This window comes from Bombina bombina, chromosome 2 (genome assembly GCF_027579735.1).
Source record: "Bombina bombina isolate aBomBom1 chromosome 2, aBomBom1.pri, whole genome shotgun sequence".
Lineage (NCBI taxonomy): Eukaryota > Metazoa > Chordata > Amphibia > Anura > Bombinatoridae > Bombina > Bombina bombina.
In genome coordinates, this window is record NC_069500.1 from 942596143 (window position 1) to 942615008 (window position 18866).

The window sequence follows — 18866 nt, forward strand, 5'->3', positions numbered from 1 at the left end:
TTGAGCTCGCATTCTATTGGCTGTTCCGATCAGGGGTTAGGGGTTAATAAATATAATACAGGGGTCGGCGGTGTTAGGGGCAGCAGATTAGGGGTACATAAGTATAACGTAGGTGGCGGTCGGCAGATTAGGGGTTAAAAAAATTTAATCGAGTGGCGGCGATGTGGGGGGACCTCGGTTTAGGGGTACATAGGTAGTTTATGGGTGTTAGTGTACTTTAGAGTACAGTAGTTAAGAGCTTTATGAACCGGCGTTAGCCCAAAAAGCTCTTAACTACTGACTTTTTTCTGCGGCTGGAGTTTTGTCGTTAGATTTCTAACGCTCACTTCAGACACGACTCTAAATACCGGAGTTAGAAAGATCCCATTGAAAGATAGGATACGCAATTGACGTAAGGGGATCTGCGGTATGGAAAAGTTGCGGCTGAAAAGTGAGCGTTAGACCCTTTTTTTGAGTGACTCCAAATACCGGAGTTAGCCTAAAAACCAGCGTTAGGAGCCTCTAACGCTGGTTTTCACGGCTACCGCCAAACTCCAAATCTAGCCGTAAGTTAGACAAAATAAAAAATAAATGATCAAATATTTAAACTAATTACACCTAATCTAATAGCCCTATCAAAATAAAAAAGCCACCCCCCCAAAATAAAAAAAAAAACCCTAGCCTACAATAAACTACCAATGGCCCTTAAAAGGGCCTTTTGCGGGGCATTGCCCCAAAGAAATCGGCTCTTTTACCTGTAAAATAAAATACAAACACCCCCCCAACAGCTTGCATTCTATTGGCTATTCCAATCAGCCAATAGAATGCAAGCTCAATCCTATTGGCTGATTGGATCAGCCAATAGGATGAAAGCTCAATCCTATTGACTGATTGCAACAGCCAATATAATTTTTTCCACCTTAATTCCTATCAGCCAATCGGAATGTAAGGGACGCCATCTTGGATGACGTAATTTAAAGGAAACTTCATTCTGCAACAGACGTCATAAGAAGAGGATGCTCCGCGCCGGATGTCTTGAAGATGGAGCCACTCCACGCCGGATGGATGAAGATAGAAGATGCCGTCTGGATGAAGACTTCGGCCCGCTTGGATGAAGACTTCTGCCGGCTTCGCTGAGGACTTCTGCTGCTTGGATGAGGATGGATGTCCGGTCTTCGAAAAACTGTAAGTGGATCTTCGGGGGTTAGTGTTAGGTTTTTTTAAGGGTTTATTGGGTGGGTTTTAATTTAAGGTTAGGGACTTTGGGCTTAAAAAGAGCTAAATGCCCTTTTAAGGGCAATGCCCATCCAAATGCCCTTTTAAGGGCAATGGGGAGCTTAGGTTTTTTTAGATAGGTTTTTAATTGGGGGGGTTTGGTTGTGTGGGTGGTGGGTTTTACTGTTGGGGGGGTGTTTGTATTTTATTTTACAGGTAAAAGAGCTGATTTCATTGGGACAATGCCCCGCAAAAGGCCCTTTTAAGGGCCATTGGTAGTTTATTGTAGGCTAGGGTTTTTTTATTTTGGGGGGGGCTTTTTTTTTTAATAGGGCTATTAGATTAGGTCTAATTAGTTTAAATATTTTATCATTTATTTTTTATTTTGTGTAACTTAGTGTTTTTTATTTTGTGTAACTTAGTTGTTATTTTTTTGTGTAACTTAGTAATTCTTTATTGTAGATTTAAATAACTTGAGTAGGGTTAGGTTTTTAAATATGTAATATAGTTAATTTAATTTGTAGTTTAATGTAATTTTAGTATAATAGTTAGGGTAGGTTAATTAATAGTTTAATATAGTTTAATGTAATTTTAGTATAATAGGGTAGGTTAATTAGTAGTTTAATATAGTTTATTTTAATTCTAAAGGTAAGTTTAAATTTATTATAAGATAGGGATGAGTTAATATTTAATGTAAAGTTAGCGGGTTGTTAGGTTTAGGGGTTAATAGTTTAATTTAGTTTATGGCGATGTGGGGGGCTGGCGGTTTAGGGGTTAATAGGTTTAGTAAGTGGTAGTGATGTGGGAGGTCAGGGGTTTAGGGGTTAATACATTTATTTAGTTGCGGAGGGGTCCGGGAGCGGCGGGATAGGGGTTAATACTTTTATTTAGTTGCGGCGGTGTCAGGAAGCAGCGATATAGGGGTTAATATATTTATTTAGTTGCGGTGGGCTCCGGGAGCGGCGGGATAGGGGTTAATATATTTATTTAGTTGCGGTGGGGTCCGGGAGCGGCGGGATAGGGGTTAATACATTTATTTAGTTGTGGCGGGGTCGGGGAGCGGCGGGATAGGGGTTAATAACTTTATTTAGGTTGTGGCGATGTCGGGGAGCGGCGGAATAGGGGTTAATAATATTATGTAGGTTGTGGGGATGTCAGGGCGGCAGATTAGGGGTGTTTAGACTCTGGGAACATGTTAGGGTGTTAGGTGTAAATGTAACTTTTATTCTACCATAGAAATCAATGGGATATCTGGCAGCAGCGAACATAAGCTTTCGCTGCTTTCAGACTCCCATTGATTCCTATGGCATCTGCAGCCTCCAGGGTGGCGGATTGAAAACCCAGGTACGCTGGGCCGGAATAGTGGCAAGCGTACCTGTTAGAAATTTGATAACTTGCAAAAGTTGTCAGATAGTGCCGAATTTGTATTCGGAACATCTGTAATGACGTAAACATCGATTTGTGTCGGATTGAGACCGGCGGATCGTATGTTACGTCACAAATTTCAACTTTTGCCGGTCTGTAGGCTTTGATAACTAGGTCGAATCAGGCTCGCCACAATTACGCTGTGGAATTCCAGCGTATTTGCGGTTGACGGCTTGATAAATATCCCTCATAGACGCTTCTCACATTTAGGACCTACTGTAGGCCATTTTTAGTGAGAAACCCACACATATATAACTTTTTTCAGGAGACACAGCAGATTCAAACTATATCATTATTAATGCATATATCATGTATCTGCAACAAAAAGTGTGGCAAAATGCATTTTTTATTAAAATGTTAATAAACAAGAATGTGAACAATAAAGTGTGTGTTTTTCCTAAACTCTATCGTAAAAAGAAGGGGTTATTCTCATAGATAAGGGTCTTTCCTTATAGTTATGTAACTTTGTAACTTTTATTTGCACATTTGGTCTCTCATGAGCCTCTAGTCCAGGATAGACATTTATTAACACAAGGTGATCGCTATTACCACAATGATTACCTGGCTATTAAAACTTATGTAGTGTCTTTATGTGGTTTATGGGGGTTTCTATGGCATAAAGGGACAATATAGCCAAAAATAAACTTTCATGATTCAGATAGGGTATGTAATTTTAAACAACTTTCCAATTTACTTTTATCATAAATTTTGCTTTATTCTCTTGGTATTCTTAGTTGAAAGCTAAACCTACGTAGGCTCATATGATAATTTCTTTGCCCTTGAAGGCCACCTCTTATCTGAATGCATTTTGACAGTGTCACAACTAGAGGGCATTAGTTCATGTGTGCCATATAGATAATATGATGCTCATTCCCGTGGAGTTACCTAGGAGTGAGCACTGATTGGCTAAAATGCAAGTCTGTCAAAAGAACTGAAATAAGGGGGCAGTCTGCAGAGGCTTAGATACAAGGTAATCACAGAGGTAAAAAACATAATTTATGTAAGAACTTACCTGATAAATTCATTTCTTTCATATTAGCAAGAGTCCATGAGCTAGTGACGTATGGGATATACATTCCTACCAGGGGGGGGCAAAGTTTCCCAAACCTCAAAATGCCTAAAAATACACCCCTCACCACACCCACAATTCAGTTTAACGAATAGCCAAGAAGTGGGGTGATAAGAAAGGAGCGAAAGCATAAAAAATAAGGAATTGGAATAATTGTGCTTTATACAAAAAAATCATAACCACCACAAAAAGGGTGGGCCTCATGGACTCTTGCTAATATGAAAGAAATGAATTTATCAGGTAAGTTCTTACATAAATTATGTTTTCTTTCATGTAATTAGCAAGAGTCCATGAGCTAGTGACGTATGGGATAATAAATACCCAAGATGTGGAACTTCCACGCAAGAGTCACTAGAGATGGAGGGATAAAATAAAGACAGCCAATTCCGCTGAAAAATAATAATCCACAACCCAAAACAAAAGTTTTAATCTTAATAATGAAAAAAAACTGAAATTATAAGCAGAAGAATCAAACTGAAACAGCTGCCTGAAGTACTTTTCTACCAAAAACTGCTTCAGAAGAAGAAAACACATCAAAATGGTAGAATTTAGTAAAAGTATGCAAAGAAGACCAAGTTGCTGCTTTGCAAATCTGATCAACAGAAGCTTCATTCCTAAACGCCCAGGAAGTAGAAACTGACCTAGTAGAATGAGCCGTAATTCTTTGAGGCGGGATTTACCCGACTCCACATAAGCATGATGAATCAAAGACTTTAACCACGACGCCAAAGAAATGGCGGAGGCCTTCTGACCTTTTCTGGACCCAGAAAAGATAACAAATAGACTAGAAGTCTTTCTAAAATCTTTAGTAGCTTCAACATAATATTTCAAAGCTCTTACTACATCCAAAGAATGTAAAGATCTCTCCTTTGAATTCGTAGGATTAGGACACAATGAAGGAACAACAATTTCTCTACTAATGTTGTTAGAATTCACAACCTTAGGTAAAAATTTAAATGAAGTCCGCAACACTGCCTTATCCTGATGAAAAATCAGAAAAGGAGATTCACAAGAAAGAACAGATAACTCAGAAACTCTTCTAGCAGAAGAGATGGTCAAAAGGAACAGAACTTTCCAAGAAAGTAATTTAATGTCCAGAGAATGCATAGGTTCAAACGGAGGGGCTTGTAAAGCCCTCAGAACCAAATTAAGACTCCAAGGAGGAGAGATTGATTTAATGACAGGTTTAATACGAACCAAAGCTTGTACAAAACAATGAATATCAGGAAGATTAGCAATCTTTCTGTGAAAAAGAACAGAAAGAGCAGAGATTTGTCCTTTCAAGGAACTTGCAGACAAACCTTTATCCAAACCATCCTGAAGAAACTGTAAAATTCTAGGAATTCTAAAAGAATGCCAAGAGAATTTATGAGAAGAACACCAAGAAATGTAAGTCTTCCAGACTCGATAATAAATCCTCCTAGACACAGATTTACAAGCCTGTAACATAGTATTAATTACTGAGTCAGAGAAACCTCTATGACTAAGAATCAAGCGTTCAATTTCCATACCTTCAAATTTAATGATTTGAGATCCTGATGGAAAAATGTGCCTTGAGATAGAAGGTCTGGTCTTAACGGAAGTGTCCAAGGTTGGCAACTGGCCATCCGAATGAGATCCGCATACCAAAATCTGTGAGGCCATGCTGGAGCCACCAGCAGTACAAACGACGTTCCATAAGAATTTTGGAAATCACTTTTGGAAGAAGAACTAGAGGTGGAAAGATATAGGCAGGATGATAATTCCAAGGAAGCGACAACGCGTCCACTGCCTCCACCTGAGGATCCCTGGATCTGGACAGATACCTGGGAAGTTTCTTGTTTAGATGAGAGGCCATCAGATCTATTTCTGGAAGTCCCCAGATTTGAACAATCTGAAGAAATACCTCTGGGTGAAGGGACCATTCGCCCGGATGTAACGTCTGGCGACTGAGATAATCCGCTTCCCAATTGTCTACACCTGGGATGTGAACCGCAGAGATTAGACAGGAGCTGGATTCCGCCCATACAAGTATCCGAGATACTTCTTTCATAGCCTGAGGACTGTGAGTCCCACCCTGATGATTGACATATGCCACGGTTGTGACATTGTCTGTCTGAAAACAAATAAATGATTCTCTCTTCAGAAGAGGCCAGAACTGAAGAGCTCTGAAAATCGCACGGAGTTCCAAAATGTTGATTGGTAATCTCGCCTCCTGAGATTCCCAAACCCCCTGTGCTGTCAGAGATCCCCATACAGCTCCCCAACCTGACAGACTCGCATCTGTTGAGATCACAGTCCAGGTTGGACGAACAAAAGAAGCCCCTTGAACTAAACAATGGTGATCTATCCACCACGTCAGAGAGTGTCGTACATTGGGATTTAAGGATATTAATTGTGATATCTTTGTATAATCCCTGCACCATTGGTTCAGCATACAAAGCTGAAGAGGTCGCATGTGAAAACGAGCAAAGGGGATCGCGTCCGATGCAGCAGTCATGAGACCTAGAATTTCCATGCATAAAGCTACCGAAGGGAATGATTGAGACTGAAGGTTTCGACAGGCTGAAACCAATTTCAGACGTCTCTTTTCTGTTAGAGACAAGGTCATGGACACTGAATCTATTTGAAAACTCAAAAAGGTTACCTTTGTCTGAGGAATCAACGAACTCTTTGGTAAATTGATCCTCCAACCATGTCTTTGAAGAAATGACACAAGTTGATTCGTATGAGATTCTGCAGAATGTGAAGACTGAGCAAGTACCAAGATATCGTCCAAATAAGGAAATACCGCAATACCCTGTTCTCTGATTACAGAGAGAAGGGCACCGAGAACCTTTGAAAAGATCCTTGGAGCTGTAGCTAGGCCAAACGGAAGGGCCACAAACTGGTAATGCTTGTCTAGAAAAGAGAATCTCAGAAACTGAAAGTGATCTGGATGAATCGGAATATGAAGATATGCATCCTGTAAATCTATTGTGGACATATAATGCCCTTGCTGAACAAAAGGCAGAATAGTCCTTATAGTTACCATTTTGAATGTTGGTATCCTTACATAATGATTCAATATCTTTAAATCCAGAACTGGTCTGAAGGAATTCTCCTTCTTTGGTACAATGAATAGATTTGAGTAAAACCCCAGACCCTGTTCCAGAACTGGAACTGGCACAATTACTCCAGCCAACTCGAGATCTGAAACACATTTCAGAAATGCCTGAGCCTTCACTGGATTTATTGGAATGCGAGAGAGAAAAAATCTCTTCGCAGGCGGCCTTACCTTGAAACCTATTCTGTACCCTTGAGAAACAATGCTCTGAATCCAAAGACTGTGAATCGAATTGATCCAAATGTCTTTGAAAAATCGTAACCTGCCCCCTACCAGCTGTGCTGGAATGAGGGCCGCACCTTCATGTGGACTTAGGAGCTGGTTTTGACTTTCTAAAAGGCTTGGATTTATTCCAGATTGGAGAAGGTTTCCAAACAGAAACCGTTCATTTAGGGGAAGGGTCAGGCTTCTGTTCCTTATTCTGACGAAAGGAACGAAAACGATTAGCAGCCCTATATTTACCTTTAGATTTTTTGTCCTGAGGCAAAAAAGTTCCTTTCCCCCCGGTAACAGTTGAAATAATTGAATCCAACTGGGAACCAAATAATTTATTACCTTGGAAAGAAAGAGAAAGCAAAGTTGACTTAGAAGACATATCTGCATTCCAAGTTTTAAGCCATAAAGCTCTTCTAGCTAAAATAGCTAAAGACATATACCTGACATCAACTCTAATGATATCAAAGATGGCATCACAAATAAAGTTATTAGCATGTTGAAGAAGTTTAACAATCCTATGAGCATTATGGTCTGATACTTGCTGTGCTAAAGCCTCCAACCAAAAAGTGGAAGCGGCAGCAACATCAGCCAAAGAAATAGCAGGCCTAAGAAGATTACCTGAACATAAATAAGCTTTCCTTAGAAAGGATTCAATCTTCCTATCTAAAGGATCCTTAAAGGAAGTACTATCTGCTGTAGGAATAGTAGTGCGTTTAGCAAGAGTAGAGATAGCCCCATCAACTTTAGGGATTTTGTCCCAAAACTCTAATCTGTCAGATGGCACAGGATACAATTTCTTAAACCTTTGAGAAGGAGTAAATGAAGTACCCAGATTATTCCATTCCCTAGAAATTACTTCAGAAATAGCATCAGGGACAGGAAAAACTTCTGGAATAACTATAGGAGGTTTAAAAACCGAATTTAAACGCTTAGTAGAGTTAGTATCAAGAGGACTAGAATCCTCCATTTCTAATGCGATTAAAACTTCTTTAAGTAAAGAGCGAATAAATTCCATCTTAAATAAATATGAAGATTTATCAGTGTCAATATCTGAGACAGAATCCTCTGAACCAGAAATATCCTCATCAGAAACAGACAAATCAGAATGATGACGGTCATTTAAAAATTCCTCTGAAAAATGAGAAGTTTTAAAAGACCTTTTACGTTTACTGGAAGGAGGAATAACAGACATAGCCTTCCTAATAGATTTAGAAACAAATTCTTTTATATTAACAGGAACATCCTGAGTATTAGATGTTGAAGGAACAGCAACAGGTAATGGTATATTACTAATGGAAATACTATCTGCATTAGCAAGCTTATCATGACATTCATCACAAACTACAGCCGGAGGAACAATTACCACAAGTTTACAACAAATGCACTTAACTTTGGTAGAACCAGCATCAGGCAGCGTCTTTCCAGAAGTAGATTCTGATCCAGGGTCAATGTGAGACATCTTGCAATATGTAAAAGAAAAAACAACATATAAAGCAAAAATATCAAATTCCTTAAATGACAGTTTCAGGAATGGGAAAAAAATGCCAATGAACAAGCCTCTAGCAACCAGAAGCAATGCAAAATGAGACTGAAATAATGTGAAAAAAAGGTGGAGACAAGAATGACGCCCACATTTTTTAGCGCCAAAAAAGACGCCCACATTATTGGCGCCTAAAATTTTTTGCCGCCAAGAATGACGCCACATCCGGTGACGCCGACATTTTTGGCGCAAAACGTCAAAAAAATTACGCAAACGCGAACAACTTCCGGCGTCAAGTTTGACGCCGGAAATGACAAACAGATTTTTTTGCGCCAAAAAAGTCTGCGCCAAGAATGACGCAATAAATTGAAGCATTTTCAGCCCCCGCGAGCCTAACAGCCCACAGGGAAAAAAGTCAATTTGAAACAATTTTTAAGGTAAGAAAAAAAATTATTATTCATATGCATTATCCCAAATAATGAAACTGACTGTCTGAAATAAGGAATATTGAACATCCTGAATCATGGCAAATATAAGTTTAAAGACATATATTTAGAACTTTATAAATAAAGTGCCCAACCATAGCTTAGAGTGTCACAAAAAATAAGACTTACTTACCCCAGGACACTCATCTACATATAGTAGATAGCCAAACCAGTACTGAAACGAGAATCAGTAGAGGTAATGGTACATAAGAGTATATCGTCGATCTGAAAAGGGAGGTAAGAGATAAATCTCTACGACCGATAACAGAGAACCTATGAAATAGATCCCGTAGAAGGAGACCATTGAATTCAAATAGGCAATACTCTCTTCACATCCCTCTGACATTCACTGCACACTGAGAGGAAAACCGGGCTCCAGCCTGCTGCGAAGCGCATATCAACGTAGAAATCTAGCACAAACTTACTTCACCACCTCCACGGGAGGCAAAGTTTGTAAAACTGAATTGTGGGTGTGGTGAGGGGTGTATTTATAGGCATTTTGAGGTTTGGGAAACTTTGCCCCTCCTGGTAGGAATGTATATCCCATACGTCACTAGCTCATGGACTCTTGCTAATTACATGAAAGAAAGTGTATTAATATAACTGTGTTGGTTGTGCAAAACTGGGTAATGGGTAATAAAGGGATTATCTGTCTTTTTAAACAATAAGAAGTCTGGTGTAGACTGTCCCTTTAACCCCTTAGTGACCAGACCACTTTTCAATTTGTTGACCATCTGGGACCAAGGCTATTTTTGCATTTCTGCGATGTTTGTGTTTAACTGTAATTTTCCTCTTACTCATTTACTGTACCCACACATATTATATACTGTTTTTCTCGCCATTAAATGGACTTTCTAAAGATATGATTAGTTTCATCATATCTTATAATTTACTATAAAAAAAAATATAAAATATGAGGAAAAAATGAAAAAAAATGCACTTTTTCTAACTTTGAGCCCCAAAATCTCTTACACATCTACAACCACCATAACATACCAATGCTAAACAGTTTCTAAATTTTGTCCTGAGTTTATAAATACCCAATGTTTACATGTTCTTTGCTTTTTTTGCAAGTTATAGGGCAATAAGTACAAGTAGCACTTTGCTATTTCAAAACCATGTTTTTTCAAAATTGGCGATAGTTACATTGTAACACCAATATCTGTCAGGAATCCCTGAATAACCCTTCAAATGTATATATTTTTTAAAAGAAGACAACCTAAGGTATTAAACTTGGGGTATTTTGACTTTTTTCATGCAACCATTTTACCACCAATCTATGCCAAAGTTTTGGGGGGAAAAAAAAATAATTTGATTTTTTGACAAAATAGCAATTTAAGAATACATTTACTGATAATATTAAGGGTTACTGCCAAATAACACCCTAATATGTCTTCAGCAGCATCTCCTGGGTACAGTGATACCACCCATGTATAGGTGTGTCGGGTTCTCGGGGGGCTAAAAGCTCTTATTTTTAGAGAGCGCATTCCAGTTTTTCAACTTGGAATTTTCATATCGGTCATCATGCACCCATGTCCTATTTGGGACATTTCTGAAGCTGGCCAATGGAATTTACCCCCATAAAACCATATATTTTTGAAAAGTAGACACCCTAGGGTATTTCAAATGCTGGTATTTTAACACTTTCCACGCACTAATTCAACCACCAGTCTTTGTCAAACTTTTGGGTAGTCATTTTTTTGTGTTATTTTTCACACACATTGTACTTTAGGCATGGATTCTCAGTTCCTGTTATGTGTTACTGCCAAAAAACACCTCAATATGTGTTCAACAACATCTCCTGAGTATAGTTATACCACCCATGTATAGGTGTGTCGGGTTCTCTGGGGGCTAAAAAGCCTTAATTTTAGAAAGCGCATTCCAGTTTTTCAACTTGGAATTTTCACATCGGTCATCATGCACCCATGTCCTATTTGGGACATTTCTGAAGCCGGTCAATGAAATTTACCCCCATAAAACCATATATTTTTGAGAAGTAGACCCCCTAGGGTATTTGAAATGCTGGTATTTCACACTTTCCATGAACTTATTTAACCACCAGTCTTTGTCAAACTTTTGGGTAGTCATTTTTTTTGTGTTATTTTTCATACACATTGTACTTTAGGCATGGATTCTCAGTTCCTGTTATGTATTACTGCCAAAAAACACCTCAATATGTGTTCAACAACATCTCCTGAGTACAGTGATACCACCCATGTATAGGTGTGTTGGGTTCTCTGGGGGCTAGAAGGCCTTATTTTTAGGAAGCGCATTCCATTTTTTACACCTCCCATTTTCACATCCCATGCACCCATGTTCTATTTAAGACATTTCTGAAGCCGGCCAATGTAATTTACCCCCATAAAACCATATATTTTTGAAAAGTAGACATCCTAGGGTATTTCAAATGCAGGTATTTTAACACTTTCCATACACTAATTCAACCACTAGTCTTTGTCAAACTATTGGGCATTCATTTCTTTGTGTTATTTTTCACATACATTGTACTTTAGACATGGATTCACAGCTCCTGTTATGTGTTACTACCAAAGAAGACACCAATATGTGGTCACCAACATCTCCTGAGTTCAGTGATACCACCTATGCATAGGTTTGGTGGCTTGTTTGGGCGGTGCAATGCCAAATGTCTGACATGTGTTTGTGATTTTTTTTCACATTTAACATATTTTCTTTGCCTATCGTCTTTTTTGGGGGTCTTTTAACATACCCCAATTTATTTGTTTTCCATAAATGTGATTATATTTAAAAAGTTGACACCCCAAGGTATTATACATGGAGTGGTTTGATGACTTTGATGCAACCGTTTTAGCCCAAAAAATTTGAGAAAGTATATGGTGGTAATTTTTCAATTTTCATTCTTACAGACACATTGCTTTTTTACTATGATTTAGGAGAGACTGTTGTAAGTTATTGCAAAAGAATACTTCAGGTTGTTTTCTGCAAGGCACCCTGAGTACACCTATGCCCTCATGCATAGGTTTGCCAGGATTTTGGGAAGGTTATGTTACAATTTTATGACTTGTGATTTTAGTTATTAAAAATGAGAGTATTTCTTCTGATAGGCCTATCTTTAGTTTGGGGCCTATCGCATACCCCACTTTTATTTATTGCATTCAAAGTGTATATTTTTTTAAATGTTGACACCCCAAGGTATTGTATATGGTGTGCTTTGATGCCTTTGAAGCAACCGTTTTAGCCCAAAAAATTGGAGAAAGTGTATGGTGGTAATTTTTCAATTTTCATTTTTACAGACACATTGCTTTTTGACTATGATTTAGGAGAGACTGTTGTAAGTTATTACAAAAACATACTTCAGGTTGTTTTCTGCAAGGCACCCTGAGAACACCTATGTCCCCCATGCATAGGTTTGACAGGGGTTTTGGTTAAAAAAAAACAGGCCCAATTTTAGAAAAAAATAGAGTAGTGAAATGTAAAAATCTGGCACAGTAAAAGTAAAAAAAACAAAAAAACATCTAACTGTAAACATAACCAAAAAAAAAATATATATATATATAACAGCAAATGTATTTATTTTTTTAAAAATTGACCATTGTATGGTACCGCTTGAAGCAGTCCCCAATGCAGAGTGCAGGCTGTCCAGGGCAATCAGGACAGTGATATATGGTGTCCCTTCTCTTCCCCCTCTTGGTACAGACTCTGCATTTTTTTTGTGGTTTCTGCTTTGCGGCAGTAGGGGGGATTTTAAAAATAAAATGGGTAGCCCCAACTCTGCTCTCTCCCATCACCGCCCGGGGAGCAGGTGCATCATGGTACAAAATCCCCGTAATAATCTGGAGCTGAAACTGTAAAAAAGTCTTTTTAACTCTGGGGTTTGCTTTTTTGAACAACAAAAAAGCGTTGTGGGTTGCAATCTGCATTAGGTAAATTGCAACCTTTTTGTACCAGGCCCTTGTCTTCCGCATAATTAGGTAGGGCTGCAGCAGCTGATCAGCCAGATCAACCCCACCCATATGCCGGTTATAAGACTTGATGCACACTGGCTTCCTTATGATCTCAGCATACGTCGTCGGTCGTTAAGGGGTTAAGGGAGCTGAGATTGAGGGATTTGAATACTAACTCCACCATCCAGCTCCCTAAAGCCCTGTGATACTGCTTGGGCTCTTTCAAGGTTTCAGGGCTTGGCGACAGCACCACTCACATGTGTGGTGACATCACTGACATCCCTGGATTCTGTTGGCTATACGAGAGCACTAGGCCACCATGGGTGTGGGGTAAGTGCAGGGGGGCGATTAGTTCCAAAAGAGCACCCACCTTTCAGAATGATGACACATGGGGGGGTAGTTATCAAAGTGTCTACTTTCCTGCCTTCGCCGGCCCAATACGCCCGCCTAAGCTCGCCTACCTTCGCCGCCGCGGACCTGAAAAAATACGCCTAAGTTATCAAAAAAAGCTGTCAAAAAGCCGCGGGGCGATGAGCAGCGGACTGTGAGAGTTATCACTCATCCGATCTCGCTGCTCTTCGGCTGTTTGACAGCTTTCTTGCTAGCCTGTCACTAAGCACTCACACTAAACTACACTGCTCTACCCCCTATATCGGCGCCCCCGGAGTCCCCCGCAACTAAATAAAGTTACTAACCCCTAAACCGCCGCTCCTAGACCCCGCCGCAAGTCTTATAAATGTATTAACCCCTAAACCGCTGCTCCTAGACCCCGCCGCAAGTCTTATAAATGTATTAACCCCTAAACCGCCGCTCCCGGACACCGCTGCCACCTACATTATACCTAGTAACCCCTATCCTGCCCCCCCCTATACCGCCGCCCCCTGTAATAAAGTTATTAACCCCTTTCCTGCTGATCCCGCACCTCGCCGCAAATAAAAAAATAGTTTAACCCCTAAACCGGCGCTCCCTGAACCCGCCGCAACCTATATTAAATTTATTAACCCCTATCCTGCCCCCCCTACACCGTCGCCACCTATAATAAATTTATTAACCCCTATCCTGCCCCCCACTACGCTGCCGCCACTGTAATAAAATTATTAACCCCTAAACCTAAGTCTAACACTAACCCTAACACCCCCCCTAACTTAAATATTAATTAAATACATCTAAATAATATTTCTATTATTAACTAAGTTAATCCTATTTAAAACTAAATACTTACCTATAAAATAAACTCTAATATAGCTACAATATAAATAATAATTATATTGTAGCTATCTTAGGATTTATTTTTATTTTACAGGTACCTTTCAATTTATTTTAACTAGGTACAATAGCTATTAAATAGTTAACTATTTAATAGCTTACCTAGCTAAAATAAAGAGAAATTTACCTGTAAAATAAAAACTAACCTAAGTTACAATTACACCTAACACTACACTATACTTAAATAAATTATTCCTATTTAAAACTAAATACTTACCTGTAAAATAAACCCTAAGATAGCTACAATGTAATTAATAATTATATTGTAGCTATCTTAGGATTTATATTTATTTTACAGGTAACTTTGTATTTATTTTAGCTAGTTAGAATAGTTATTAAATAGTTATTAACTATTTAATAACTACCTAGCTAAAAGAAATACAAAATTACCTGTAAAATAAATCCTAACCTAAGTTACAATTAAACCTAATACTACACTATCATTAAATTAATTAAATAAACTACCTACAAATAACTACAATTAAATACAATTACATAAACTAACTAAAGTACAAAAAATAAAAAAAGCTAAGTTACAAAAAATAAAAAAATAAGTTACAAACATTTTAAAAATATTACAACAATTTTAAGCTACTTACACCTAATCTAAGCCCCCTAATAAAATAGCAAACCCCCCCAAAATAAAAAAAATGCCCTACCCTATTCTAAATTAAATAAAGTTCAAAGCTCTTTTACCTTACCAGCCCTTAAAAGGGCCATTTGTGGGGGCATGCCCCAAAAAGTTCAGCTCTTTTGCCTGTAAAAGAAAAATACAACCCCCCCCCCCAACATTAAAACCCACCACCCACATACCCCTAATCTAACCCAAACCCCCCTTACAAAAACCTAACACTAATCCCCTGAAGATCATCCTACCTTGAGTCGTCTTCACTCAGCCGAGCAGCGATGGAACCGAAGTGGACATCCGGAGCGGAAGAAGTTAATCCTCCAAGCGGCGCTGAAGAAATCTTCCATCCGATGAAGTCATCATCCAGGCGGCGCTGAAGAAATCTTCGATCCGGGCGATGTCATCTTCCAAGAGGCGCTGAAGAGGTCTTCTATCCTTGCGATGACATCTTCCAAGCCGGGTCTTGAATCTTCCTCCCGCCGACGCGGAACCTCCTTCTTCACCGACGGACTACGACGAATGAAGGCTCCTTTAAGGGACGTCATCCAAGATGGCGTCCCTTCAATTCCGATTGGCTGATAGGATTCTATCAGCCAATCGGAATTAAGGTAGGAAAAATCTGATTGGCTGATGGAATCAGCCAATCAGATTCAAGTTCAATCCGATTGGCTGATCCAATCAGCCAATCAGATTGAGCTCGCATTCTATTGGCTGATCGGAACAGCCAATAGAATGCGAGCTCAATCTGATTGGCTGATCCAATCAGCCAATCGGATTGAACTTGAATCTGATTGGCTGATTCCATCAGCCAATCAGATTTTTCCTACCTTAATTCCGATTGGCTGATAGAATCCTATCAGCCAATCGGAATTGAAGGGACGCCATCTTGGATGACGTCCCTTAAAGGAGCCTTCATTCGTCGTAGTCCGTCGGTGAAGAAGGAGGTTCCGCGTCGGCGGGAGGAAGATTCAAGACCCGGCTTGGAAGATGTCATCGCAAGGATAGAAGACCTCTTCAGCGCCTCTTGGACGATGACCTCGCCCGGATCGAAGATTTCTTCAGCGCCGCCTGGATGATGACTTCATCGGATGGAAGATTTCTTCAGCGCCGCTTGGAGGATTAACTTCTTCCGCTCCGGATGTCCACTTCGGTTCCATCGCTGCTCGGCTGAGTGAAGACGACTCAAGGTAGGATGATCTTCAGGGGATTAGTGTTAGGTTTTTGTAAGGGGGGTTTGGGTTAGATTAGGGGTATGTGGGTGGTGGGTTTTAATGTTGGGGGGGGGTTGTATTTTTCTTTTACAGGCAAAAGAGCTGAACTTTTTGGGGCATGCCCCCACAAATGGCCCTTTTAAGGGCTGGTAAGGTAAAAGAGCTTTGAACTTTATTTAATTTAGAATAGGGTAGGGCATTTTTTTTATTTTGGGGGGGTTTGTTATTTTATTAGGGGGCTTAGATTAGGTGTAAGTAGCTTAAAATTGTAATATTTTTTAAAATGTTTGTAACTTATTTTTTTATTTTTTGTAACTTAGCTTTTTTTATTTTTTGTACTTTAGTTAGTTTATGTAATTGTATTTAATTGTAGTTATTTGTAGGTAGTTTATTTAATTAATTTAATGATAGTGTAGTATTAGGTTTAATTGTAACTTAGGTTAGGATTTATTTTACAGGTAATTTTGTATTTCTTTTAGCTAGGTAGTTATTAAATAGTTAATAACTATTTAATAACTATTCTAACTAGCTAAAATAAATACAAAGTTACCTGTAAAATAAATATAAATCCTAATATAGCTACAATGTAATTATTATTTATATTGTAGCTATCTTAGGGTTTATTTTACAGGTAAGTATTTAGTTTTAAATAGGAATAATTTATTTAAGTATAGTGTAGTTTTAGGTGTAATTATAACTTAGGTTAGGATTTATTTTACAGGTACATTTCTCTTTATTTTAGCTAGGTAAGCTATTAAATAGTTAATAACTATTTAATAGCTATTGTACCTAGTTAAAATAAATTGAAAGTTGCCTGTAAAATAAAAATAAATCCTAAGATAGCTACAATATAATTATTATTTATATTGTAGGTATATTAGGGTTTATTTTATAGGTAAGTATTTAGTTTTAAATAGGATTAACTTAGTTAATAATAGAAATATTATTTAGATGTATTTAATTAATATTTAAGTTAGGGGGGTGTTAGGGTTAGTGTTAGACTTAGGTTTAGGGGTTAATAATTTTATTACAGTGGCGGCGGCGGCGTAGTGGGGGGCAGGATAGGGGTTAATAAATTTATTATAGGTGGCGACGGTGTAGGGGGGGCAGGATAGGTTTAGGGGTTAATACATTTATTATAGTTGCGGTGGGCTCTGGGAGCGGCGGTTTAGGGGTTAATACATTTATTATAGTTGCGGCGTGGTCAGGGAGCGGTGGTTTAGGGGTTAATATGTATAGAGTAGCTTGCGGTGGGCTCCGGGAGCGGCGGTTTAGGGGGTAATAACTTTATTTAGTTGCAGCGGTGTAGGGGGGCAGATTAGGGGTGTTTAGACTCGGGGAACATGTTAGGGTGTTAGGTGTAGACAGCTCCCATAGGAATGAATGGGATGTCTGGCAGCAGCAAACTTGTACTTTCGCTATGGTCAGACTCCCATTGATTCCTATGGGATCCGCCGCCTCCAGGGGTGGCGGTTTGAAAACCAGGTACGCTGGGCCGTAAAAGTGCCGAGCGTACCTGCTAGTTTTTTGATAACTAGCAAAAGTAGTGAGATTGTGCCGCACTTGTGTGCGGAACATCTGGAGTGACGTAAGAATCGATCTGTGTCGGACTGAGTCCGGCGGATCGAAGTTTACGTCACAAAATTCTACTTTTGCCGGTCTCGAGCCTTTGATAACTAAGGCGAATCAGCCTCGCCACAAATACGCTGCGGAATTCCAGCGTATTTGAGGTTGACGGCTTGATAACTACCCCCCATGGTCATCATCCATGCCATATATATATATTGCCGATGATGGCCATCTGTTGTCATCCCTATTTAAGGGAATAAATGTCCATGGTTCAGGCAGAGCACACCATTTACAAAAAAGTTCCAGTTAACTTATATTTTGAAATTTACTTTGTTCTCTTTGTATCCTTGTTCCGGTTATAGATTGTTGCACACACTACTGCCATAGAATTCTAAAGACACAGGAACCCTCCTGAGTTCCTATGAGACTAGGTTTACTCTTCAACACAGGATACCAAGATAGCAAAGCAAATTTTATCTTAGAAAGTTGTTTAAATGTTCATGCTCTGTCTGAATCATGAAGTTTGACTTTACTGTGTATTAAGGGTTCTCTTCCAGTTTTTCTAAGTACAGATTTGCTGTATGTAGACAACTATTGTAAATTTTATAAACAATATGCTGGAATTTTTTCTTTTGTTAAGTTTAGAGAAGAAGAGGCCAATGTAAACTGGATTGGGTTTCTGCATTGGTCCCAGGGCCTTAGCTTAGACAAGCTGTACTATAGAGTGACCATTTTTATCCATTTCTTTAGGAGCATGCAGGACCTTCTGGAATATGAAGATGGTGCCCTACAGAATCTTGAAGTTTATTTTTGTGTAAGTAACATATATTTTATGCTAATTTCTAAGCCCTTGAAGGCTGCCTTTTATCTTAGTGCATTTTGACAGTTTTTCCCAGCTAGATAGTGATAGTTCATGTGTGCCATATAGATAACATTGTGCTCACTCCCGTGGAGTCAGCACTGATTGTCTAAAATCAAAGTCTGTCAAAAGAACTGAAATAAGGGGGCAGTCTGTAGAGGTTTAGATACAAGGTAATCACAGATTTAAAAAGTGTATTATTATAACGTTGTTTATGCAAAACTAGGGAATGGGTAATAAAGGGATTATCTATCTTTATAAACACCAAAAATTTGGATATAGGGGTCTATTTAAGAATCAGCGGATGCTACCTCCGACCCTCTCCGCTTCAGTTCCGGCTGAATCGGAAGTTAAGAAGCAGCGGTACTAAGACCGCTGCTCCTTAACTCGTCCGCCACCTCTGAGGTGGCGGACAGAAATCCGCCTGATCTAAAACGATTGGGCTGATTGACACCC

At 39.1% G+C, this 18866-nt stretch overlaps 1 protein-coding gene across 2 annotated transcripts in view; it reads left to right on the top strand.

Annotated features, from left to right (window-relative positions):
* Nucleotides 1-18866, top strand: part of LOC128649891 (probable E3 ubiquitin-protein ligase HERC6) — a 282469-nt gene that overhangs the window by 206651 nt on the left and 56952 nt on the right. For both annotated transcript variants that reach the window (XM_053703418.1, XM_053703419.1), the window contains one exon: nt 18302-18365. In XM_053703418.1, the coding sequence (XP_053559393.1) occupies nt 18302-18365 (64 nt within the window). The remainder of the gene's footprint in view (nt 1-18301; nt 18366-18866) is intronic.